The sequence below is a fragment of the Alligator mississippiensis genome, chromosome 5 (genome assembly GCF_030867095.1).
Source record: "Alligator mississippiensis isolate rAllMis1 chromosome 5, rAllMis1, whole genome shotgun sequence".
Classification (NCBI taxonomy): domain Eukaryota; kingdom Metazoa; phylum Chordata; order Crocodylia; family Alligatoridae; genus Alligator; species Alligator mississippiensis.
This window is the reverse complement of record NC_081828.1, coordinates 171,244,918-171,264,768: the sequence shown is the minus strand read 5'-3', so window position 1 is coordinate 171,264,768 and position 19,851 is coordinate 171,244,918. Positions and strand designations below refer to the sequence as shown.

Below are 19,851 nucleotides of genomic sequence, written 5' to 3'. Positions count from 1 at the left end.
CATAGAGCCCCATGCAGACAAAACTTTTGGGGTAGAGATATCTTTTTATTAGACCAACTCAAATAGTTGGAAAAATTCCTCTTTGCAGACTTTCGGGTACAAACACCCTTCTTCAGGCTTTATGGGGCTTCATGGTTTTCTCTCTCCCAATCCAAGAGCCAGGGCCCACAACCTGAAATAGTCAGTTAAAACTAGAAAGAGGAAATCCTTGTTCACCTAGCCTGGAATCATGGGCAACTGGTGCCATCTCAGTCGGGGGGGGCATGTGCCCCCCCAGTGGCCAGTCAGTGACTGGGGGCGGGTCCCCCTGCAGCTGATTGCGCGGACTGGGGGGAGAGGGGGGGGAAGTGATCGTGCGGACTGGGAAGCGTGAGTGGTGCTCCCAGATGTACCAATGGTGCTCCTGGAAGTGCCAGCAGCGCTTCACCTGGCGCCCCCACTCCTTGGGCAGCTCTTGCAGAGGGGCACTGGCACTCCCGCCTGCCTCTGCCTGTCCCCTAAGTGGGGAGCGCTGCCTGCCACGGGGTGCACGTGTGCCTCTGTGCACCCTGTCCGTGTTGCCCCTGCCGGGAAACAGCCTGGAAGCCGTGGCTGGGCCAGATTCAAGCGGGACGGGGCAGTGCTGGAGGAAAGAGGGCGGTAGCGACTGAGCTGGGCAGCGAGGGATGCAGCCAGGGTCGCCAACTCTGTTTGAATCTGTTCCAGGAGCTTTCATCGCATGATGTCATGGCATTAATGACTGGTCTAGTGTACAGTCCTGTGCTCAGGAAGGCAAGTGCACATTACTGTTACCTTTAAAAAAAAAGCGCACTGGACTACTGTATAAGTTGGCTTCAACCTTTAATATTTATGTATCTATCATTTACCTCCCGGGTGACTCTCGGCAGTCTCCCGGAGATGAACTCATTCCTGGAGAGTCCCGGGCAATCCTGGGGGGCGCAGCCCGAGATGCTGGAGGCTGCGGTGGGGGGGCCCGAGGTGGGGCTCCGCCCAACTAACCACGCGGGGGCGGCCACGAGCGAGCGGGCCAGAAGCAAGGAACCAGCCGGGCGGGAAAGGGTTACGGCCGGGCCCCAACGCGCACGCGCCGGGCAGCGCCCCACCTCTCCCCTCCCCTTGGCCCCGCCCCGGCGCGGTGACGCAGGCGCTGAGGGGCTCGGGGCGCGCGGCCGCGGGTGCTGCTGCGGGCCCGGCCCGGTCTCCTCCCACCCCCCCCCCCCTCGCCGCTGCCGGGCGCCCGCGGCCGGGCCGGGCCGGGCCCGGCCCGGAACAGGTGAGCGCGGGATGGGGGCCCTGCTCGGGCTGGGGGGAGCGGGCCCGGGCCCCCGGCACCTGCTGCGGCTGCCCCTTCCCTTTGGGTTGCTGTCCAGCCCCCGGCTCTGTGCTGGGTCCCGGCCGGGTGGACCAGGCCTTGCTCTCGTCCGTGTTGCCCTGCTTGTCACCCTTGTCCCGGGCTGGCCCTGTAGCAGGTCCACGCTGGCTCTGCCCACCCCAGTGGCTCCGGGTTTGGGTTGGCGTCGTCAGCGTGGACATCCCCGCTGGCGGACACGGGTTGGTAGATTCATAGGCTGTCAGGCCGGAAGGGGCCTCGGAAGATCATGGGGTCCAGTCCCCCCCCCACCAAGCAGGAAAGAGACCTGGGCGACTGCGGCAAGGTGCTCTCCTGAAGATCTCCAGGGTAGGCGACTGCACCACCTCTGGAGGGAGCTCATACCACTGCCTGGACACCCTGACTGAGAAAAAGTTTTTCCTAAAACTTTTTTGCATAGCTGTGTTTTTTTATTAGGCCAACTAAATAGATGGGACAATTGTTCTTTGCCAGCTTTTGGGCATAAATGCCCATCTTCAGGCACCCGGCTCCGTGGGAGCGGAGAAGGCGCAGGAGCTTAGCGGTGTAGGCTGGACCTAGCAGCAAGCCTGGGATGAAAGTAGGGGGCGCCAGTGACTGGTGTCCGATTCAATACGGTGGGGATGTGTCCGCTGTCCATCGCAAAATCCCGCAGCGGTGGCCAAGTAATGAGTATGTTGGGTGGAGTATTCCAGTTAGTTTGGAGGGCTGGAAATTCATGAAGTCCTCTCCCTTAGATTTGGTACTGCCTGGCCTCATTGGTCTTGGCCAGATATATTTTCCAAGTAAATCCCTTCCTAGGAAAGTATTTTAACCATTAGAGTGGGTGAGGACTGGTTGCTAAGCATATGAACTGACGTAGCTTGTCTAGAGGGCATTTTTTCTGGTCTGTTTTGGTGCAGTAATTCTCAGTGGGCTGCAAAAGGAAGGGCCTTTTTTTTCCTGCTGACTTGCTGGGAAATGAAAACACTCTTTATTCATCTCTAGTCTTAGCATGATGGAAAGGCAAATTGAAAAAAGGCACCGTGGGCAGCAGACAGGTATGAACATACTAAAGTAAGCATGAGTTTCTCCTAGCACTGGGTAGTTTTCATTCTGTCAATAGACAGTAAACAAATATAATGATTAGGATGATAAGTTAAATTGTATGTCATGTAGAGGGCTTTCAGTATGGGAGTGTCTTCAAAAATGTTGTTCCAGCACTTGGTCTCAAAAACTAGTACTTCTACTGCCCTACAAAGCTGAACAGTGTAGTGATTTCCAGACTCAATTAACAATTCACATAAATACTTGGGATGGAAACATTAAGAACTGGAAAACAAATCTTATGACATCTTGTTTCTAAGGAACTTGCTACTGCCATGGCATTGTGAAAGTTTGTCACTTGATTTTTAAATGGTAATTTTCTCCTAATTGTTTTTGTTTAGTGCTTTGAGATCATTAATATTATTGTTAAAGAAAAATACTTATATTGTACAAAAAACTCTGCACCGAAGGCTGGAGGCTACTCATCTTATCCTGGCACTCATCTGTCTTGCCAGTTTTGAGACTTTTTGTGGTGACATCATCCAGAAAGAATCACTGTAGGTAACACCTTAGTATCACAAGCAGTTTTTAGTGTTATGGCTTATTGGGGCAAATTGCCTTTTCCTCTATTTTGATGACCCAAGGATGTGTAATCCAATTTGCCTTCTGTATCCAATGTTAGCAATGGGTAGATCATAGCAGTGTTGCTATAGATCATTGTCCTTTCAGAGATGTAGGACAGATATACTGCTATAATATGGCTATATCTATCCTTATGTTTAAGGTGTGATTTGTAAGAAGTGAGCTTATTGAAGGCTTTCTGAATCTACATGTCATAGTATAGGACCTGTACTCTGACAAGAGCAGCTCCAATCACTTGTGTGATATGTAGACCCGTGGAGTTTTCAATCTCTTGGAAAAATTACCAGCATGGTCCTAACTTGTGAAACTCTTGCTACAGCGCTATAGATTCTTTGGTTCTAAATGTTACCAGTATGTTCCATTTGGCAAAATTTCAATATGATTTAAAATATAAGACTTTTAGTCATTGCCATTAAAACATATGCTTCATTATCTGAAGGAAAATAAATATTAGTACAACAATAATAAACCATAAGGCATTTTCTGAGGAATAATGTCCACTGAGATGAACTGGAGTTAATGTTCCAGCTGATCATTAGGAAATGTCCAGCTCAGTTAGTCATTCCATTTACAGTATAAGATTAATTAAATACATCTTACTGGTACTTATTAGCAGTGCACAGCCTGAAATTAGGTTTCAGTTTACCATTGGACTTCAGTTAGTACTTGAAGCCCATTTTTTAAAGGAGCAGTCTAGTTACTTTGGCACTAATCAAGAAAAAGAAAAGGGAAGTACAATTAGTTCTGTCATTCTACAAATTTTATAGGTTGCGTAAGCTTTTTGTTTCAGAAACTAGAAAATAGTGCCTCCTCTGAATGCCTAATTGCATTTGCTCAAGAAATACTTTTTTTACAATAGTTTTCTCATGTATGTATATTCATTTGTCTAAATTCTAACATCAGTTGCTTCTTGCAGCCTTTTTTGTTGAAAACGTTGTCAGGATATTGTATGCAAGTTTTTATTTGCCTGTTAGCAATATTAGCTCTAACTTTTCTTAATGAGTTTCTTATCGGATTTAGTCAGCTGGGGTGTAATGGGTTCAAGAAGCTTGCAAAAGATTAGAATAATCAGTAATCGGCTGAAGGCCCTGAACATGTGCAGATTTTACTTATGTTGATTTCTGTGGGACTGTTCATGTTTTAGACTTAAGAGGATCAGGTCTTTGGTTGCAATTTAGTATTCCAAGATCCTTCACATGTTCTGCTTCTCTATTCTCTTATCTATAACATTAATTATATCCCTTCTGTAGGCCAAATGTAGTGCACTAATACAGTAATGTAGAGCACTAATTTAAGATCCTTCACATGTTCTGCTTCTCTATTCTCTTATCTATAACATTAATTATATCCCTTCTGTAGGCCAAATGTAGTGCACTAATACAGTAATGTAGAGCACTAATTTAAAATGCCGCTGAACTATAATATAAAAAATATGACACATGACCATCCTTGTCGGGGAATCTGTCTAACACCAAGCATTTGCTGCGCAGTGATCTAGTATTTTTTGTTTTATGAGTTACTGACAGACTGGGCTAAAGCTGTAACAAATATACATTTTCCTCAGTTTGCAGTGAAGTTGAATCTGAAGTTCAATCATTTAAAAACAAATTCAAAAAAATCAAAATACTAGGAAGTCCCATATTTTCCTCCTTGTATTTCGGGCATTCTTTATCATCTTGGCCCATTATACCTGGGAATCTGTGCCTCCTATTCTCTCTTTATCCAGGTCAGAGTCTTCCATACTTCCAGTGTGGCCTACCTTATACTCACCTCCAACCATTATTTTGCTTTCAGAGTACCAAGGGTTATTGTAGCTGTGATTGTCCAGGAAATATGGAAGAAGTGAGAGTATTTTTGGTGATATTTCTTGCTGAACCAACTGTATAGTTGGGACATGTGTTAGATAACATTTTTTGGGTACAAAGTATATTCTGAGGAATGTGCAAGAAGTTCTTTAGAAAAAACTGAGAAAAGACTTGGCGCTAGAGGCGCACTGATATATAGGCCATCTATCGGATCATCACCAGTAAGAGGAAAATTAACATTATCGGCTATCAGCTTTTTTTGGCCAGTGTAGCCAATGTCACCAGTAAATGCTGTGCGTTTGCATGCAGCTACACATATGGACATGGCCAGGAATGCGCCAGGCAGCCTGGAGAGCAGCCTCCTACTGATAAGTCTGTAGGAGAGAAAGGGCATGGCAGAGGGAAGAGTGGTGTGGGGGGCAGATTGAGGCCCCCACAGGGAGGGAGGGTGTGGGGCAGGGGCAGGTGCTGCCCTGCCAGGGTGGTGAATGGGACCCTGGAAGCAGGGCGGAGCCATGGGCAGCTCATCGGGGGGGGGGGGGGGGGGGGGAGGAGGGGCATCTGCCTGCTACCACTGTGTGCACCTCCAGGGAAAGCATGAGGGCCATGTGCCCCACCCACCCCGATTTGTGCCTGGGGCAGAGGCGGGCTCAGGGGCAGGGGCTACAGCAGACTCTTCCTAGTGGTTTGGGCCAGGGCTGGGCTTGGCACCATCCCTACTCAGGGCACTCCATTCTGCTGCCTTACCCTCAGTAAATGAGCCCACCTCTCCTCCCTCCTCTACCCCTGCCAGGATGAGGCTGGTTCAGCCCCTGGTCCTGAGCCCACAGCAGGCAGCCTACCTCCACCCCAGGTACAAATCTGGGAGGGCACATGCCCTGCCATGCCTCATCTGGGGGTGAGTGCAGTGGCAGGGAACACCCCCATACCTGCTAGATGAGCTGCCCATGGCTCTGTCCCGCTCCCAGCCCTGGGGTCCCATTCACTGCCTGGCTGGGCAGCCTCTGCCCCTGCCCCACTCCCTCACCATGGGGGCCTCGATCTGCCCCTCCCCCCCCCCCCCCAAGACTTATTGGCTTGAGGCTGCTCTCCAAGCTGCCTGGCTGCATTCCTGTAAATCAGCTATCGAATTGGTATCTGGTGATATGGCTAGTTAATAATCAGCTATCAGTACTGGCCAATAAAATCTTTATCAGTGCACCCCTACTTGGCACCCTTAAGGTATCTGAATAGTAAAGGGGAAAGGTTTTTCCATTTTGAGGGAGGAAGTAAGGAATGCACACAAATAATTCCAGTTTAAATGCTGTTTAGGTATGTATTTGAGGACTTCATTGTAGAACCATTTGCATATATATTAGCTTTGATGGGCGGTATATGAAGATTTTGTTAATGAACAAAAAAAACTCTCTTGTTCACCTTTAGGAATTCTTGTGATGTTTGCTTATAAATATAATGCCCCGATGTTATTTTTTGACTAAAGCTCATTCATAAGAGTTACTCCTATTATAGCTGCAGTCATTGGCCTAAACTTTTCACTTTGAAATACAGGCAACTTCAGACATGCAAGTCTACTCTCTCTTTTAAAGGCATGTTTTGTTGTTTGTTTTGTACTTAGCACCACAAAATAATTTATTTGAATTGGTTAACAGTTGTTCATTGGTATCAAGAAATCAGCATTTGGCTTTGTTTTGTTAGGGGCTTTTGCTTTTTATAGAGATCTTTCCTGGGTATCTTACTAATTGCTTGTCTAAATAGACCTACTGTGTAGTTGGGAGGGATATTTAGAAAAGCTTTCTGAAATGTTCAGGCATCCTATAAGGAATTGGTGGTAGGTAGGGCTTTCTCATGATTAGTCACTGAATTAAGAATTCATATGAGATCCCTTGATCCAAAGCATGGATTTAGTGATCTACAGGTTTTCCTTCCCCTGTTTTTCTAGGAAAATAAAAAGATTGATTGGAAAATGCAGAGACCAGATCTCATTTGTTCTGGGGCTGTTTTTGACTCTTTACCTACTTTTTATTTAACGTCTCTTGGTGTTTTGTGATTAACTTGTCATAGCCAAGCTTGTAAAAAGGCTGTGGAAGGAAAACCAATATGTATGTATACCCATGCTGTTTCATCTTTTGATCATTGTCATAAGGTATGGGATATTAAAGTTGAAGCATTTTTACATACTCTCACTGGGATAAATATTGGTCTTAATCTTATTGCTTTTATATAGGATTCTGTTTAAGTCCATGGAAGTGCTACATTGATAAGGTCTTTAGGATCAGCTGCTGAGTTTGTGACTTGACTTCCTTCCTGCACTCCTCTGCATCTCTTAAATTAAGCTCAGAGGAACTTACCAGCTATTTTTCTTTCTTGACAGCATATTGCCTTCAGGAAATGGCCTCTCCTAAATCTTTGCTGAGTCTCGTAACCTTCACTTTTGGGTCAGCAATAGGATTTTTCTTATGCTATGTGCTATTTAGTATAGTGCTAGAAGAACAAGTTGAGATCCATCCTCATGTTCTTCACAATGATCCTCACGGTGAGCACATAGAAGAAACTGGAAATAATCAGCTGGAGGGACAAATGAACTTCAATGCAGATGCTGGGCAGCATAAAGGTACTTTTGTTTTGTACAGTATATAGAGAGAGGGACGATTATGTGAAGCAGCAGAGAAAAATGTTCAGGTTCTTTATAATTTGGTTGCCAGGTATTTGCACATAGGGCTTTCTTAGTCCTTTACCTACACCCAATATTTAAATTCAAGTGACCTTTCTTTCAGAAGCCCCTGGATGATGGGTTTTGTTTACCAATTTGCATTTTCTAAAGAGTAATTTTTCAGAGAGACCAACTACTTGCCATGTGCTTCATCTAGAATAGGTGAGGGACAGAGCAGTTTCTTTCCATATATGATAGCTTGAGCTTTCCACAAGGCGGAAAAAAAAAGTGTTATTGCCCAGCTGCTCTAATTACCTGTATGGCAAAGAGAGCTGAATTCCATTTCAGATTTAAGAAAAACATTCTGGAATGCCTGTATTGCCTTCATATTTTTATTTTTTCATTTACATTGACTTCACAGCACTACAAGGAAGGTTCTTTCAAACTAGTTTTAATAAAAACATTGAATTCAGATGCATTTTTGCAAATCTCTTGTTTTTTGTGAGATAATCTAAATTTTGGCCAGTGCTAATATTGCCCTCATTTTCTTGTAAAATTAAGTAGAAATAATATTTGAACTGCTTCTCTTTTCTGAATTTAACTTCCATCTCATTAACCTAATAGAGTAGGTTACCTGTATTACCTGGGCTTTAGTGACTAACATTCAGATTGAGCTGTGGTTACATTGTTCTGTACCTAAAATAACAGCATTAGCAGCGACAGCAACAGAGCTCCAAAACAGTAGTTCCTTCTAGTGAATAGTTATATTGGGCTTATTCCCATTCTCCTTTCTTTTCATGTTCTTTAATATCTAGTACAATACATGATGTTTTCCTGATATAAATGGTTGATATTTTTCTGTGTGTTCAATTCTTCCATTTGTCTTACATTAGTGTATTCACTAAGCTTTATCTTGGAATTTGGTTTTTTTTCAGATGAAAACAAACTTATTGCTGATGACTTGTATCAGAAGGTCAAAATACTCTGTTGGGTCATGACTGGGCCTCAGAATCTAGAGAAGAAAGCCAAACATGTTAAAGCCACTTGGGCGCAGCATTGCAATAAAATATTATTTATGAGCTCTGAGGAGAATAAAGATTTTCCAACCGTGGGCCTAGAAGCCAAAGAAGGCAGGGACCAATTGTATTGGAAAACTATTAAAGCTTTCCAGTATGTACATGATCATTATTTTGATGATGCTGACTGGTTTATGAAAGCAGATGATGATACATATGTCATATTGGATAATTTGAGGTGGCTTCTTTCAAAATACAGTCCAGAACAACCAATATACTTTGGAAGAAGGTTCAAGCCTTATGTGAAACAGGGCTACATGAGTGGAGGAGCAGGATATGTACTGAGCAAAGAAGCTCTAAAGAGATTTGTTAATGCATTTAAAACCAACAAATGTTCTCATAGCTCTTCTATTGAAGACCTTGCACTTGGAAAATGCATGGAGACTATTAACGTAGAAGCTGGAGATTCAAGGGACACAAGTGGTAAAGAAACTTTTCATCCCTTTGTGCCAGAACATCTCTTAATCCGAGGATACCTACCAAAGACATTTTGGTATTGGAATTATAATTATTATCCTGCTGTGGAGGTAGGTGGGTTTTTTTGTGTATGTTTTAGAAAATTTGGACATCATATAACACTACATTTGTTACATATCTATATCTATACATTGATATGGTATGTTATAAGGTATTATATTTTATATAATATAAAATACATTTTATATCTGTTGATTGATAGATGATTATGGGCTGTTGAACTGCTTGAATTTCAGCATTTAAATTGTGTTGGCAAAACTATTTAATTGTGAGTACCTAAGGTCAGCTTAATTCTACTCTTATATAAACTGTTAGTGAATCAAAACTGGAAGGGAAGAACCTAGTTTTCCAGGAGAATTCCTAAATCAAAATAATTTTCTAATGTTATATTTAAAAAAAAAAATGAACATAATGCTCCAGTAGGCCATCTTATGGTTTACTGGTTAACTATTTTTCAGGATTTTGTCTTTTTTTAGAGGTCTTTACTTTTTATAGAGAAAAGCATTTCCAGTTCTCTTACTAAATGCTTGCTGTAGAACCGGGAGGGATGTTAAGCTTTCAGATACAAAGTTTACTTCATCATGTCTGGGAGAGAAGCAGAGTTCTTGCTTCCTGTATATTTGCCATTAAAGGGAGCTATCGCTGCCCTTGCACAATTAGGTAGCAGTACTCTAGCTTAAAAGAAGTATTGTTACCGTTTCCCACAAAAAAATCCTTATAATCACAGACACTTTTTCTTGGACTGTTGCACAATGAAGACTTTTTAAATTATATTCACAATTTGTAAAACAGTATAGGATTAAATAATAAATGCCTGACATGAGAGAGAGGCATGCATGACAAACAGGTCCAGGGTGGTGATGCTTCCCCTTTATGCGGCACTGGTCAGGCTGCAGTTGGACTACTGTATCCAGTTTTGGGTGCTGCACTTCAAGAGGGATGCGGAGAATTTTGAGGGTTCAGAGGAGGCCGCTCATATGGTCAGAGGCCTGCAGGCAAGGCCCTACGAGGAGAGACTGAGGGACCTAGATCTCTTCAGCCTTCACAAGAGAAGGCTGAGAGGTGATCTTGTGGCTGCCTATAAATTCATCAGAGGAGGACAGCAGGGAATAGGAGATTATCTGTTTACTAAGGCATCCCCTGCAGTAACTAGGCACAATGGCCACAAATTGACAGAGAGCAGATTTAGGCTAGAGAGCAGATTTAGGCTGGACACCAGGAAGAACTTCTTCACAGTAAGGGTTGCCAGAATCTAGAATGGGCTTCCAAGGGAGGTGTTGCTCTCCCCTATCCTGGGGGTCTTCAAGAGGAGACTAGGCAAGCACCTAGCTGGGGTCGTCAGACCCCAGTGCTCTTTTCTGCCCAGGGTAGGGGGTCGGACTCGATGACCTACTGAGGTCACTTCCATCCCTAACATCTATGAATGTATGACTTGGCCTGAACGCCAGTTTGCAGGGTGCTATGAAGAACTGCGCCACATGGCTTTCAGCTTTCCAACCCAGGAGAAGCTGTCAACCAAGCCCTGCCATGCAGCTGGTATCAGGCTGTATGGCAGGTCTCCCCTGATGCATGTTCAACTTTAAAGTGCGATGGAAGCCAGCCATGACAATGTTATGTGCTTTGTAGAATATTTTTGTGGCTGGCTTTTGGTTTTGTCACATCGTTAATTGCCTGAATGTGTGTCAGGATTACTAGTTATGGTGCAATTAAGTGAAACATCTACACTGTCACAGAACCAGTCATTTGAGAGGTTTTGCTACTCTAGTTCAGTAGCAGGTTACAAAGAGAAATCTTTCACTGTTTAGCTAGCCCCATATGCAGTGACATGAAGGTCTCGCCTGTTCAGTTCTCCCTCTCAGTTAAACTAAATATGAAGTAGAAACATGGAAGACTATGGCTGAACATGAAAAGGAAATTGAAGATAAGGAAAATAGGTTTTTAGAATTTGAGCGAAGATTCTGGAAAAGGTGACAAATGGGCAGAAAGTGAGTTTCAGTAAATACCTCTAATTTGGGGAGTCCCTGGTTTGGCTCAACATTGTCCATTGATGCAAAGATGCATTTAGCTTTCTTTTTGTGCTAAGAGATGCAAAATAATTATTCAAAGTTTGGTGAAATATTAAACGTTTAAAAACAAAACAAAACAAAAACCTTGACTGTTATGTCTAAGGTGAGTCCATTATGAGTAGTGAGCTGGGATCCATTGGTGTATCAGCATGATACTTGGGCTCCTTGTGTTTTGTATTTGTTGTTGTTTTTTAAATTTTGAGAACTTACTCAAAAAGAAGTTACTCATTTTTGCTTATACTTCTTGAGCAATGTATAAAGCCAAGATAATTTTATTTAGGTTAATCAAGTCTTCAGTGAAGGCAATCCTTAGTTTCTTTTGATAAAGGAACATATTAAAATGAATATTGCCAAATATTCTTGAGAGAATTGCATTCACATTTGAAGACAATGATTTTATAAACATTTCCCAAATTCTTACTACCCTTGTTCCTGTTGATCTTTGTTTAGAAAGTATAACTTACAATGGTGAACTATTTATACTGAAGACCACCATTATTTGTCTTGGTGTTTGCAGGCAAATAGTGTCTCTCAGACATTTTTTTTTAACCTTATGCACACTTTAAAATTCCCTTTAAGATTCTTTTTGTTTCCTTATTTTTAGGGTCCTGGTTGCTGCTCAGATCTGGCAGTTTCATTCCACTATGTTGATCCCACAACTATGTATCAATTGGAATATCTGATTCATCATCTCCGTCCATATGGTTACCTCTATCGGTATAACCCCGACTCTCCCAAGAGCCTAGAAAAACAAAGCAAGAGTGAAGCAATGGGTAGCGATGCAAAAGATAAAGTGGAAAACCCCTGAAAATTAATCAGACTCTTTATCAACAGTGAAGTGGATAATAGTGCACTGAAAGAAGTATTGTGGAATGGTGAGCTATTTCATTTAGCTCAGACAGAACACTGGAATTACTATTGGTGATTCTTTGAAATCAGATTGTCTTACTGAAAGGCTGCAGACCATAGGTTGCAATACAATGGCTTTTATTTGTTGAGGTAGTAGGACTTTTCTTATAGGTGGGTCTTCAGAATCCAGTCCTATAGCTTTAAAGTGAGCTGTGAAATCGTAGTTATGATACAGTAATCTATACTAGAAAAATGTATTAAAATGAATGGCGGGTGGCCAGGTTCAAGTATGATCACACAGTGTTTCTGTTCCTTTATTCCTTGCAGTTCTTATTCCCATTCTGTTGGGTTAGTGCTAGTATTAGAAATCAAATCTTGTGCTACACAGGCTGAGCTCTTTGAGATGCTGAGGATACTGAAGAAATTTGATGTAAAAGAGCTGACCCTGAGAAGATACTAAGTAACCACTTTGCCTTTAAAAGGACAGACTTCAGATCATTTGGTATAAACAGGTATGCCAAATGTTCAGGTTCACCAACTGATCTGAAGGATTATTTGCTTGTTTCATGATTGAAATGATTTATTTACTTCAGGCTTCAGTATAAATTTCCACTGAAGACTGCTCCACAAAGTTGCCACCAAATTGGCTTGTTGAAGTCCGAGTAGGGAAAAACACAGCAGTAATTAGATTGTATACCTTGAAATAGGTTGAGGAGACAGGTATAGTATGGGCAGATATGAACATTTTTTTTTTTTTTTTTTTTTTTTGCTCATGATATAACCTATAGCTTGAATGGGCATAAATTAAAAACCAGAACTTCTCAACCAGCGTTAACTAGAAGTTGATCTGTTACAAACTCAAGTCCATCCCTCTGTTCATTGCATTACCAAACAACTTTTTCTTTCTTTTGGTTTGCAATCGGTAAATGTTTGCTGCATAAAACATGGCACTTAAGCAGTAGCACCTGAATAATTCTTCAACTTGCCAAGTTCTTCTATTGGTTTATTTCCATTTAAATTAGATATTTGCTTTACTCTTAGTTTTGTCATTTCGTTTATTTATGGAGTCTATCCCGATGGAATAGGTCCCATTTTAGATAACAGCAAGGTTCTTATTTTATAGGGGGTTTTTTAATGTTTCCAAAAAAATCCATTATTTATTTGCACTTCTTTCTGAAATTTTATCTACATTTTCATTGTGGCCTACTCCCCTAATTCTTCAGTTAGATTTGCATCTTTATTCCTAAAACTATTGTAAACATTCCCTGGGTATAATGCTTTGTAGAGAAGTTTTATGTACAGTTGTGTCCTTCTGAATACAGAAGTCTTCCAAAGGGCTTTAGTCTTACGCACTAGGTGGCTATGGGAAGTAGCTCTGTGTATCAGTAAAATAATCCACTTATCTAGGACAAAGAATGCATTGTAATGCACCAAAAATCCCTCAGTTGGAGATGAACCCTACTATAGACTTTTTTTTGTCCCCCTACTTTTTGCCTCATAGGGGTGCTGACAGACATGCCGCCCCCCCCCCCCAAAACAAACAAACCAGCACATGCCCTGAAGTAGAATCGCATCAGTTGGACCTGACTCCCCAGCGTCTGTATAGCTTGCATGCTTCAGCGGGGTTTTTCGGCACTTTTATCAAATAGGTGATTCAGCTATTAGGTAAAAGCACCAAAAAGCCTCGTTGAAGCACATGAGCTACACAGATGCTGGGCAAGCCGGATCAAACTGATGCATTTCTTCTTCCGGGCATGCGTTGCACTTGGCGCTGCGATGCGCTGAGGTGAAAGTAAAGCACTAGGGTTTTTATTGTTTGTTTGGGAGTTTTCCCATGTCTGTAAGCATCCTATATCATTAGTCCAGCTCCAGGGTCTGACTATCCTGACATATCTCTTTATCTTCAGCCTGTAGTTTTTAGCAGAGGCCTTCCTAACTTTTTTCACTTTTTACCTTCATCACACTGAGTATGACCCAAACTTGGCTGCTCTTAGCTACTGTTTTGGTGATAATAATGCTAGAAGGTGGCCTTACTCAGTGTGCCTAATGTCAGGTGCTGTTAACACCACCATGAAAATATTTCCTGCTGACTCACTTCCAAGGTCATACACTTTGGGTATCAAAACACTGGTATTGTAGCTGCCTTTTGGCATATGTGCAGCACCAATCTCAGATGGACTTATTAGAGCAGGGAAGGGTGCATCTAGCACTATATTAGAGAAGAGCATGAAAAGCAGATGCTTACTACCAACCAATATTAAGTCAGTGTGTTGCATCATTTTCTGGCAAGAGAGGGGCTGAACAATCAGCTTGGTTTGGAGGCCAGCAGGCACTAAGCCCTTGGCCACTGAGCCCTTTCTTCCCAAGACCCAGCGGTGGCATGGTGGAAGCCCCAATCTGCCTGTACTGTGCTGCAGCTGGAGGGTACAGAGGTTGCAGTAGGCTGCAGCATGGTACAGCACAAGCTCCCCCTCCACTGAAGCCCTGGGCACCTAACTGCAGCATGGTGCGGGGAAATCCCCCCACCCTCCACAGCTGAATGGCACAGAAGCCACAGCTTCCTGGGTTGGTTCCAGAGGTTCAGCAGGCAACATCTGGTCTGTGTACCATAGATTGCTGAACTCTGTCATGGGTCGTGATTTACTTTATCTAGCTTCTTCTGTAACTACCTTGTAACAGGATGGCAGTAACTGCAGTATCTCATGAAAAGTGAAGTAAATATGTCCACCTTTGCCTCCTGTTTGAATACAGGGTGTTTCTCTTCCCAGTACATCAGATATTACCAAATAGTAATTAAACAAGTAGTTATGGCAGAATCAAAGATTAGTATTTCATCATGAGTATTTTTTTGCCAGCGCAATTACCTCATGTAGACTGGAAGGGATAACACCTTTACAAATGTTTGTGAGTTAACCTGTGTAGACTTTTTACGTAGTTTTAATCTTTTTGAAAATCTCATAAATCTCTGAGGTCCACAGGAGAATGCTGCTGCTTTACACTTCTTCTGAGCCACAGAATGCAATTGAAGTTGAGCAAAATATTCCTGCGTGAGTTAATCATTAATTAGTTACATCATCTGCAAGATGCAAGCCAACAGGATTATGAAGTTCAAATGCCAAAAACATTGAGTTATAGTGATTAGTACATTGTTCAGACTCAACTTCCTTTAATAAACCACAGAACCTTTAACTTAAAGTTGGTACTTTTTGTTTTAAAATATTATTAACTCTGCCAGTGTGAAAGACCTACAACATTTTGGCCTGCATTTCCTCACTACTGCTAGTTCACTTTCTGTTTTTAGTGAGCTTCAGTGTCCTTGACCTACCTCAAGACAAAAAGCAACTTTCTGTCTTGTGGTGTAGCCAGTAAAATGACTGCCTAGTATAGGACATTTATATTTATCCTATCTCAGTAAAGTAAGGGTGTCAAAGGTGCTGCCTGCAGGCTGCATCTGGGCCGTGGATTCCTGTCATCCAACCATCAGTGCTGCCCATAGACCTTGGACCAGCTCTGCATGTGGTATGTGGAGTTGTCTGTTGTATTTGATCCCGTTTTGGGCACATGAAATGCTGTTCCAGGGCACAACAGCCTGAATCTCAATTCTGGGCCTGGGGCCAGGCCAGATCAGGCCCACAGATGGCCCCTCATATGGCGCACGGGGCTGGGACTAACCAATGTGCTGTGTGCAGACCTAGAGCTGGGGTGCATACTACTTGTAGGGCCAGTCCAGGACATACACCGCATATGGGACTGGTCAGCAGGGCCAGTCCAGCCTGCAGACCAGCTTCACATCCCGCATCTAGTGCATGGAGCCAGATGAGTTTCATACCCCTGCAATAAATCATAAATGCCTTCTGTATTGCCCCAACTCTTGGGCTAGGGAAAACTACTGCATTTGCTGTTCAACATGTGTTAAGAAAGGAGGGCAGACTTGTACTGCTTTACTGTGCCAGGTTCTTACAAAAAATTGTTGACTGTTACTTTTTTGTTGTAAGTGCTTCTATAATTGGGCTGGTTTTACTCTTGGATTGTTATATTCTTATTGAAAAAGTAATTATGCCTAGAAAACATCAGCTAGTTTTGTACCTTGGTGCCCATGTTCATTTTTCACTTACAAAACATGTCTGCCTAATAAAAGTCTGATGGGATTTGTCAGAAGATCTAACAGTACAGCCTTCTTGTATGGTGTTTTGTAGTGACCAGCCATTGATTTCAGCCTCATGACCTCAGACTTAAAGAGCAAACGTTAGACTGATTTTTACAGCTTTTGCAGCCCAAGCAAGCTGCTATAATGAATTTTGTGTTGATGAATTGCTGTTTTTTAGAATATATGTTTTTGAACCTTAGAGTCAGAGACTGTTTTATGTCATATGGTTCATTTTTAATCTTAAAAAAAAGCCTGAGTGCTTTCTTGCATCAGCAGTTGTTCTGAAAAAATCCAATTGTAAAACTGTAATTTAAATTTCATTAAATTGTTGGATAGTAGACGTTCTACAATCCTCAGGGGTTTGTTCTGGGAATTGGAATATTCATTGCTTGTTGCAGTCTTAGAACTTAAATGCTTTTTGTTGTTTTTCTTTTTTCTTTTGCTTTCACTCTCTTTCTGCCTTTTCATCTTTTAGCTCTTCTTCAGTTTCTTTTGGCATGAGAACATCCTCAATCTGTTGTTATATGTTTGAGTTCTTAGACTAAAAATAGACATCCAGCTTCTCCCAGGACAAAACCTTCTATTCTGGCATTCTACAGATGTATAAACTCATTGTTATTCACCATAAGTAAATGTGAAGTATTGTGTGACATGCCACACTTTCAAATTAAAGCAGTTTAAAATAAACCAGTTTTTAAATTGTTCTACACCTATTTTTTTTTTTCTAAGTAACAAATTTACAGCTCGGCCACTTCTATTGTTGGAATTATTTTTGCAGTGTAGCATGTCTAAATTTTTTGTGAAATTAATTATTTAATTGCATAATAGATGTAAACGATGTCAGAGCCCTGAGAACTGCCCCCTTCCCCCCACATTTTTGCAGATGACTATTCCACAGCTGTTTTGATAGGAGTCAAAGCCAGGGACAAGCAGACCTGGGATAAATGCCATGTCTGCTTAGCCTTATAGCTGAAACTGGTCTTTGCCACTTAAGAGGAATTGACTAATTTAGATTTCTATCTTTTCCCTCTGTGTTTTTTCCCAGTTTATCTTGCAGTATGTTTGCATAAGATAAGGTTACCATATGTCCAGGTTTTCCTGGACATGCCCTCCTTTTTTGGCTCCCTGTCCTCGTGTCTGGGTGGATTTTTAAAATACAAGCCAATGTCCAGGTTTTTGCTCTGCCTCCTACTTTCCCTGGGACTAGCAGCTTGGCTGCTTGGGCAAGGTGATTGGCTGTTGGGGGTCATGTGCTGTGCTCACCAGGTAAGCATGTGTGTGTGTGCATGGGAGCTACATGGGGGGCAGGGTGCTGTGAGTCCTGAGTGAGGGGCACTGGCAGTGCTGAGGGACAGGGGGCTGGGGGCTTAAGTGAGGAGCAGAAGCAGGGCACGGGCATATCACTGCCCGTCTCCTCCCCACCCCCCGGCACGCGCACACAGTTTTATGCCTCTCTGCCCCTGCTCCCCCCCTCTCTCCCACAGGTGTCTTCTTTTTTGATACTGGAAGTATGGTAACCCTAGCTAAGATGATACACTTATACTTCCCAGTGAAACATGCAGTGCCCTTGTCCTTTGACTGTGATGTCATTTCCCTTTGTTTGTTCTTAGATTTTTCTCTCTGGAAATGCTTCCTATAGTTTCCTGCATGTCAGAACTGTTCAGTTTATTTTTCTTTCACACGTTACCCCTAGCTTTTTCTATACTTTCACTTGTGGATGTTTTAGTGAGTAAATTTAGCAGACTGGTTCCCTGATAGGATGGGAGTAATTTTTTTCAATTCATTGTACTCTGGTAGTCTGCAGAAAAGTAGTGATTGCTTGGATAATGTAGTTCCTATTTAACATTAATAAATACTGCATACACCGATGAAAACACACACCTTCATAGAAGTCTTTCCAATCAGCCCTATATTTCACTTGACCAGAAAAAATTGTGTGGAACTGCAAAAGTATAATATTTCTTCATGTTACTGTGTATTGTGTTTAAGTTACTCTGCAACATCAACTGCATGAATTGTATGAAGAATATTATGGGAGATGCATCTTGCTGCTGGGCAGTATGTCCCAAAGAAAATCTGTGAATGTTTGTTTGGATTTTAAGACAAGAAAATAATTCCATTAGTGGCAAACTGTGGTTGGTGACTTGTAAGTGCTCACCATATGAATTTATTTTTAAATAACTGTTTTAAGTGCCTTTTGACCAGTTTTTTTTTTAAGCAATTAACTTAATTTGAGAATTGCACAAATAAAGTAAGTTGTCTCACACAAATGCATGTCTTGTTTTCATTTATTCCGCTCAAGAATATCAGTGTAATAGTATTTTGAGAAGTTTCCTGATTCTGTAGACAAACAAACATTTCTCACTTTTATGATTTTTTTTTCTTTTGTTTGTGAAACTTTGAATATGTACAACTCATGTTGTTGACAAAATAACGTTTTGGGGGGTAATTTTCTTTTTGTATGTTTCTGTGTATATAGTTAAGCCTAGATCTTGTAAATTGGATGCATCCAGGGCAGGCCTTTGATCCAGCAAAGTAATAGTAATTCAGTGAGACTCCCATGTTGGATCTAACTCTTAAACAACAACAAAACCTCAACAGTAGATCGGAACTCCCCCCCTGCAGAGTACCATTTGAAACTTCACTTTTTTTTTCTTTCTAGGACTGTTTATAAATATCTTTCAATGAATCATGTATTTTTCATATGCACAAAAATTATAATTTAAAATTTAATACTGTATGGCTTATTTTACTTGAGAAAATAACTTCTGAAGAGTGGTAAACAGTCTTCATTCAGGATTGAGCAGCACCCTGTGACCAGTCTGAAAACTTTATGTAAAAATCTTTAAGGCTTATCATACTTGTCCTGTTTCATAACAGTTTGTTTAAATTTTTTTTTTAAGCTTTATCTTATTGCCAATTTGTGACTCCATGGAAATAAAGATTCAAAATCTGTAAAATGCAGATCCAGAACTTGGTTTAGCATGCATTCCTGTTATGGGATTGTGACAAATGATTAATGTGGGACTGATGACACACATGCACCGCTAATTAAGCATGTGCTAAAATGTTTGCAGAATCGGGCCTTATTGAGTATATGTTTTGCTATCTAAAAGTGACAGTTTCACATTAAGTATGATGCTTTGGGGGAAACACACACTGTATGTACTTACTGTGAAAAACAAATGCTGTCTTCTATTTTCCTCATTTGTTGCAAAAAGGATATTCTTGGGTCTGCAGGAAGAGCATTCCAGTCTTGGTTAGAGGGACCATAATTTTCATTTTACAAAATAATTTTAAGGGGATATATAAACATATTGGTGTCTTCTGACTACAAACTTAAAATAACGATCTAAAATTGCAACTTTATTTGGAATTATTTTTCAAACATTTCTGCTCCTGTGCAACTTAAACTTGGAACTATTTCTGTGTTCCTGTCCAGATATAATTTATTTAATTGGACTGTAAAGTTATGTGGCATAATTTGTGCTTCCAGACTTACAGGCATAAGAATATACGAACTGTCATTTACTGGGTCAAATCATAGGTCTATCTTGCCCAGAGTGGATGCTGAAACAGAGTGAACTGCACATGACAGGTTTTTTCCAACGTTCCTCTCACTTGCAGCCTTCAGCAGTTAGGCTAAGTACAGGCATTTGAGGAGGTTAAATTGTGTTCGAAGTGTTTAAACTTGGCTTGTCCCAGTGCCAACCTTACACTTACAGACCTGGTCTCAGTGACCGACAATCAGTTTAAAGCATGTAT

General features: G+C 41.7%; 1 protein-coding gene across 2 annotated transcripts; it reads left to right on the top strand.

The window, feature by feature from the left end:
- Positions 1-1,168: 1,168 nt before the first annotated feature.
- C1GALT1 (core 1 synthase, glycoprotein-N-acetylgalactosamine 3-beta-galactosyltransferase 1) lies at positions 1,169-18,356 on the top strand. Of its 2 annotated transcripts, none has more exons than XM_014603159.3 (4): positions 1,169-1,273; positions 7,193-7,432; positions 8,407-9,074; positions 11,695-18,356. In XM_014603159.3, the coding sequence occupies exons 2-4, from the start codon at positions 7,210-7,212 to the stop codon at positions 11,896-11,898; spliced, it is 1,095 nt and encodes a 364-aa protein (XP_014458645.1). In that variant the 5' UTR covers positions 1,169-1,273; positions 7,193-7,209; the 3' UTR covers positions 11,899-18,356. The 2 variants fall into 2 exon arrangements, with proteins under 2 accessions (XP_014458645.1, XP_019353529.1); XM_019497984.2 differs by lacking the exon at positions 1,169-1,273 and adding an exon at positions 2,411-2,931.
- The last annotated feature ends 1,495 nt before the right edge of the window (positions 18,357-19,851 follow it).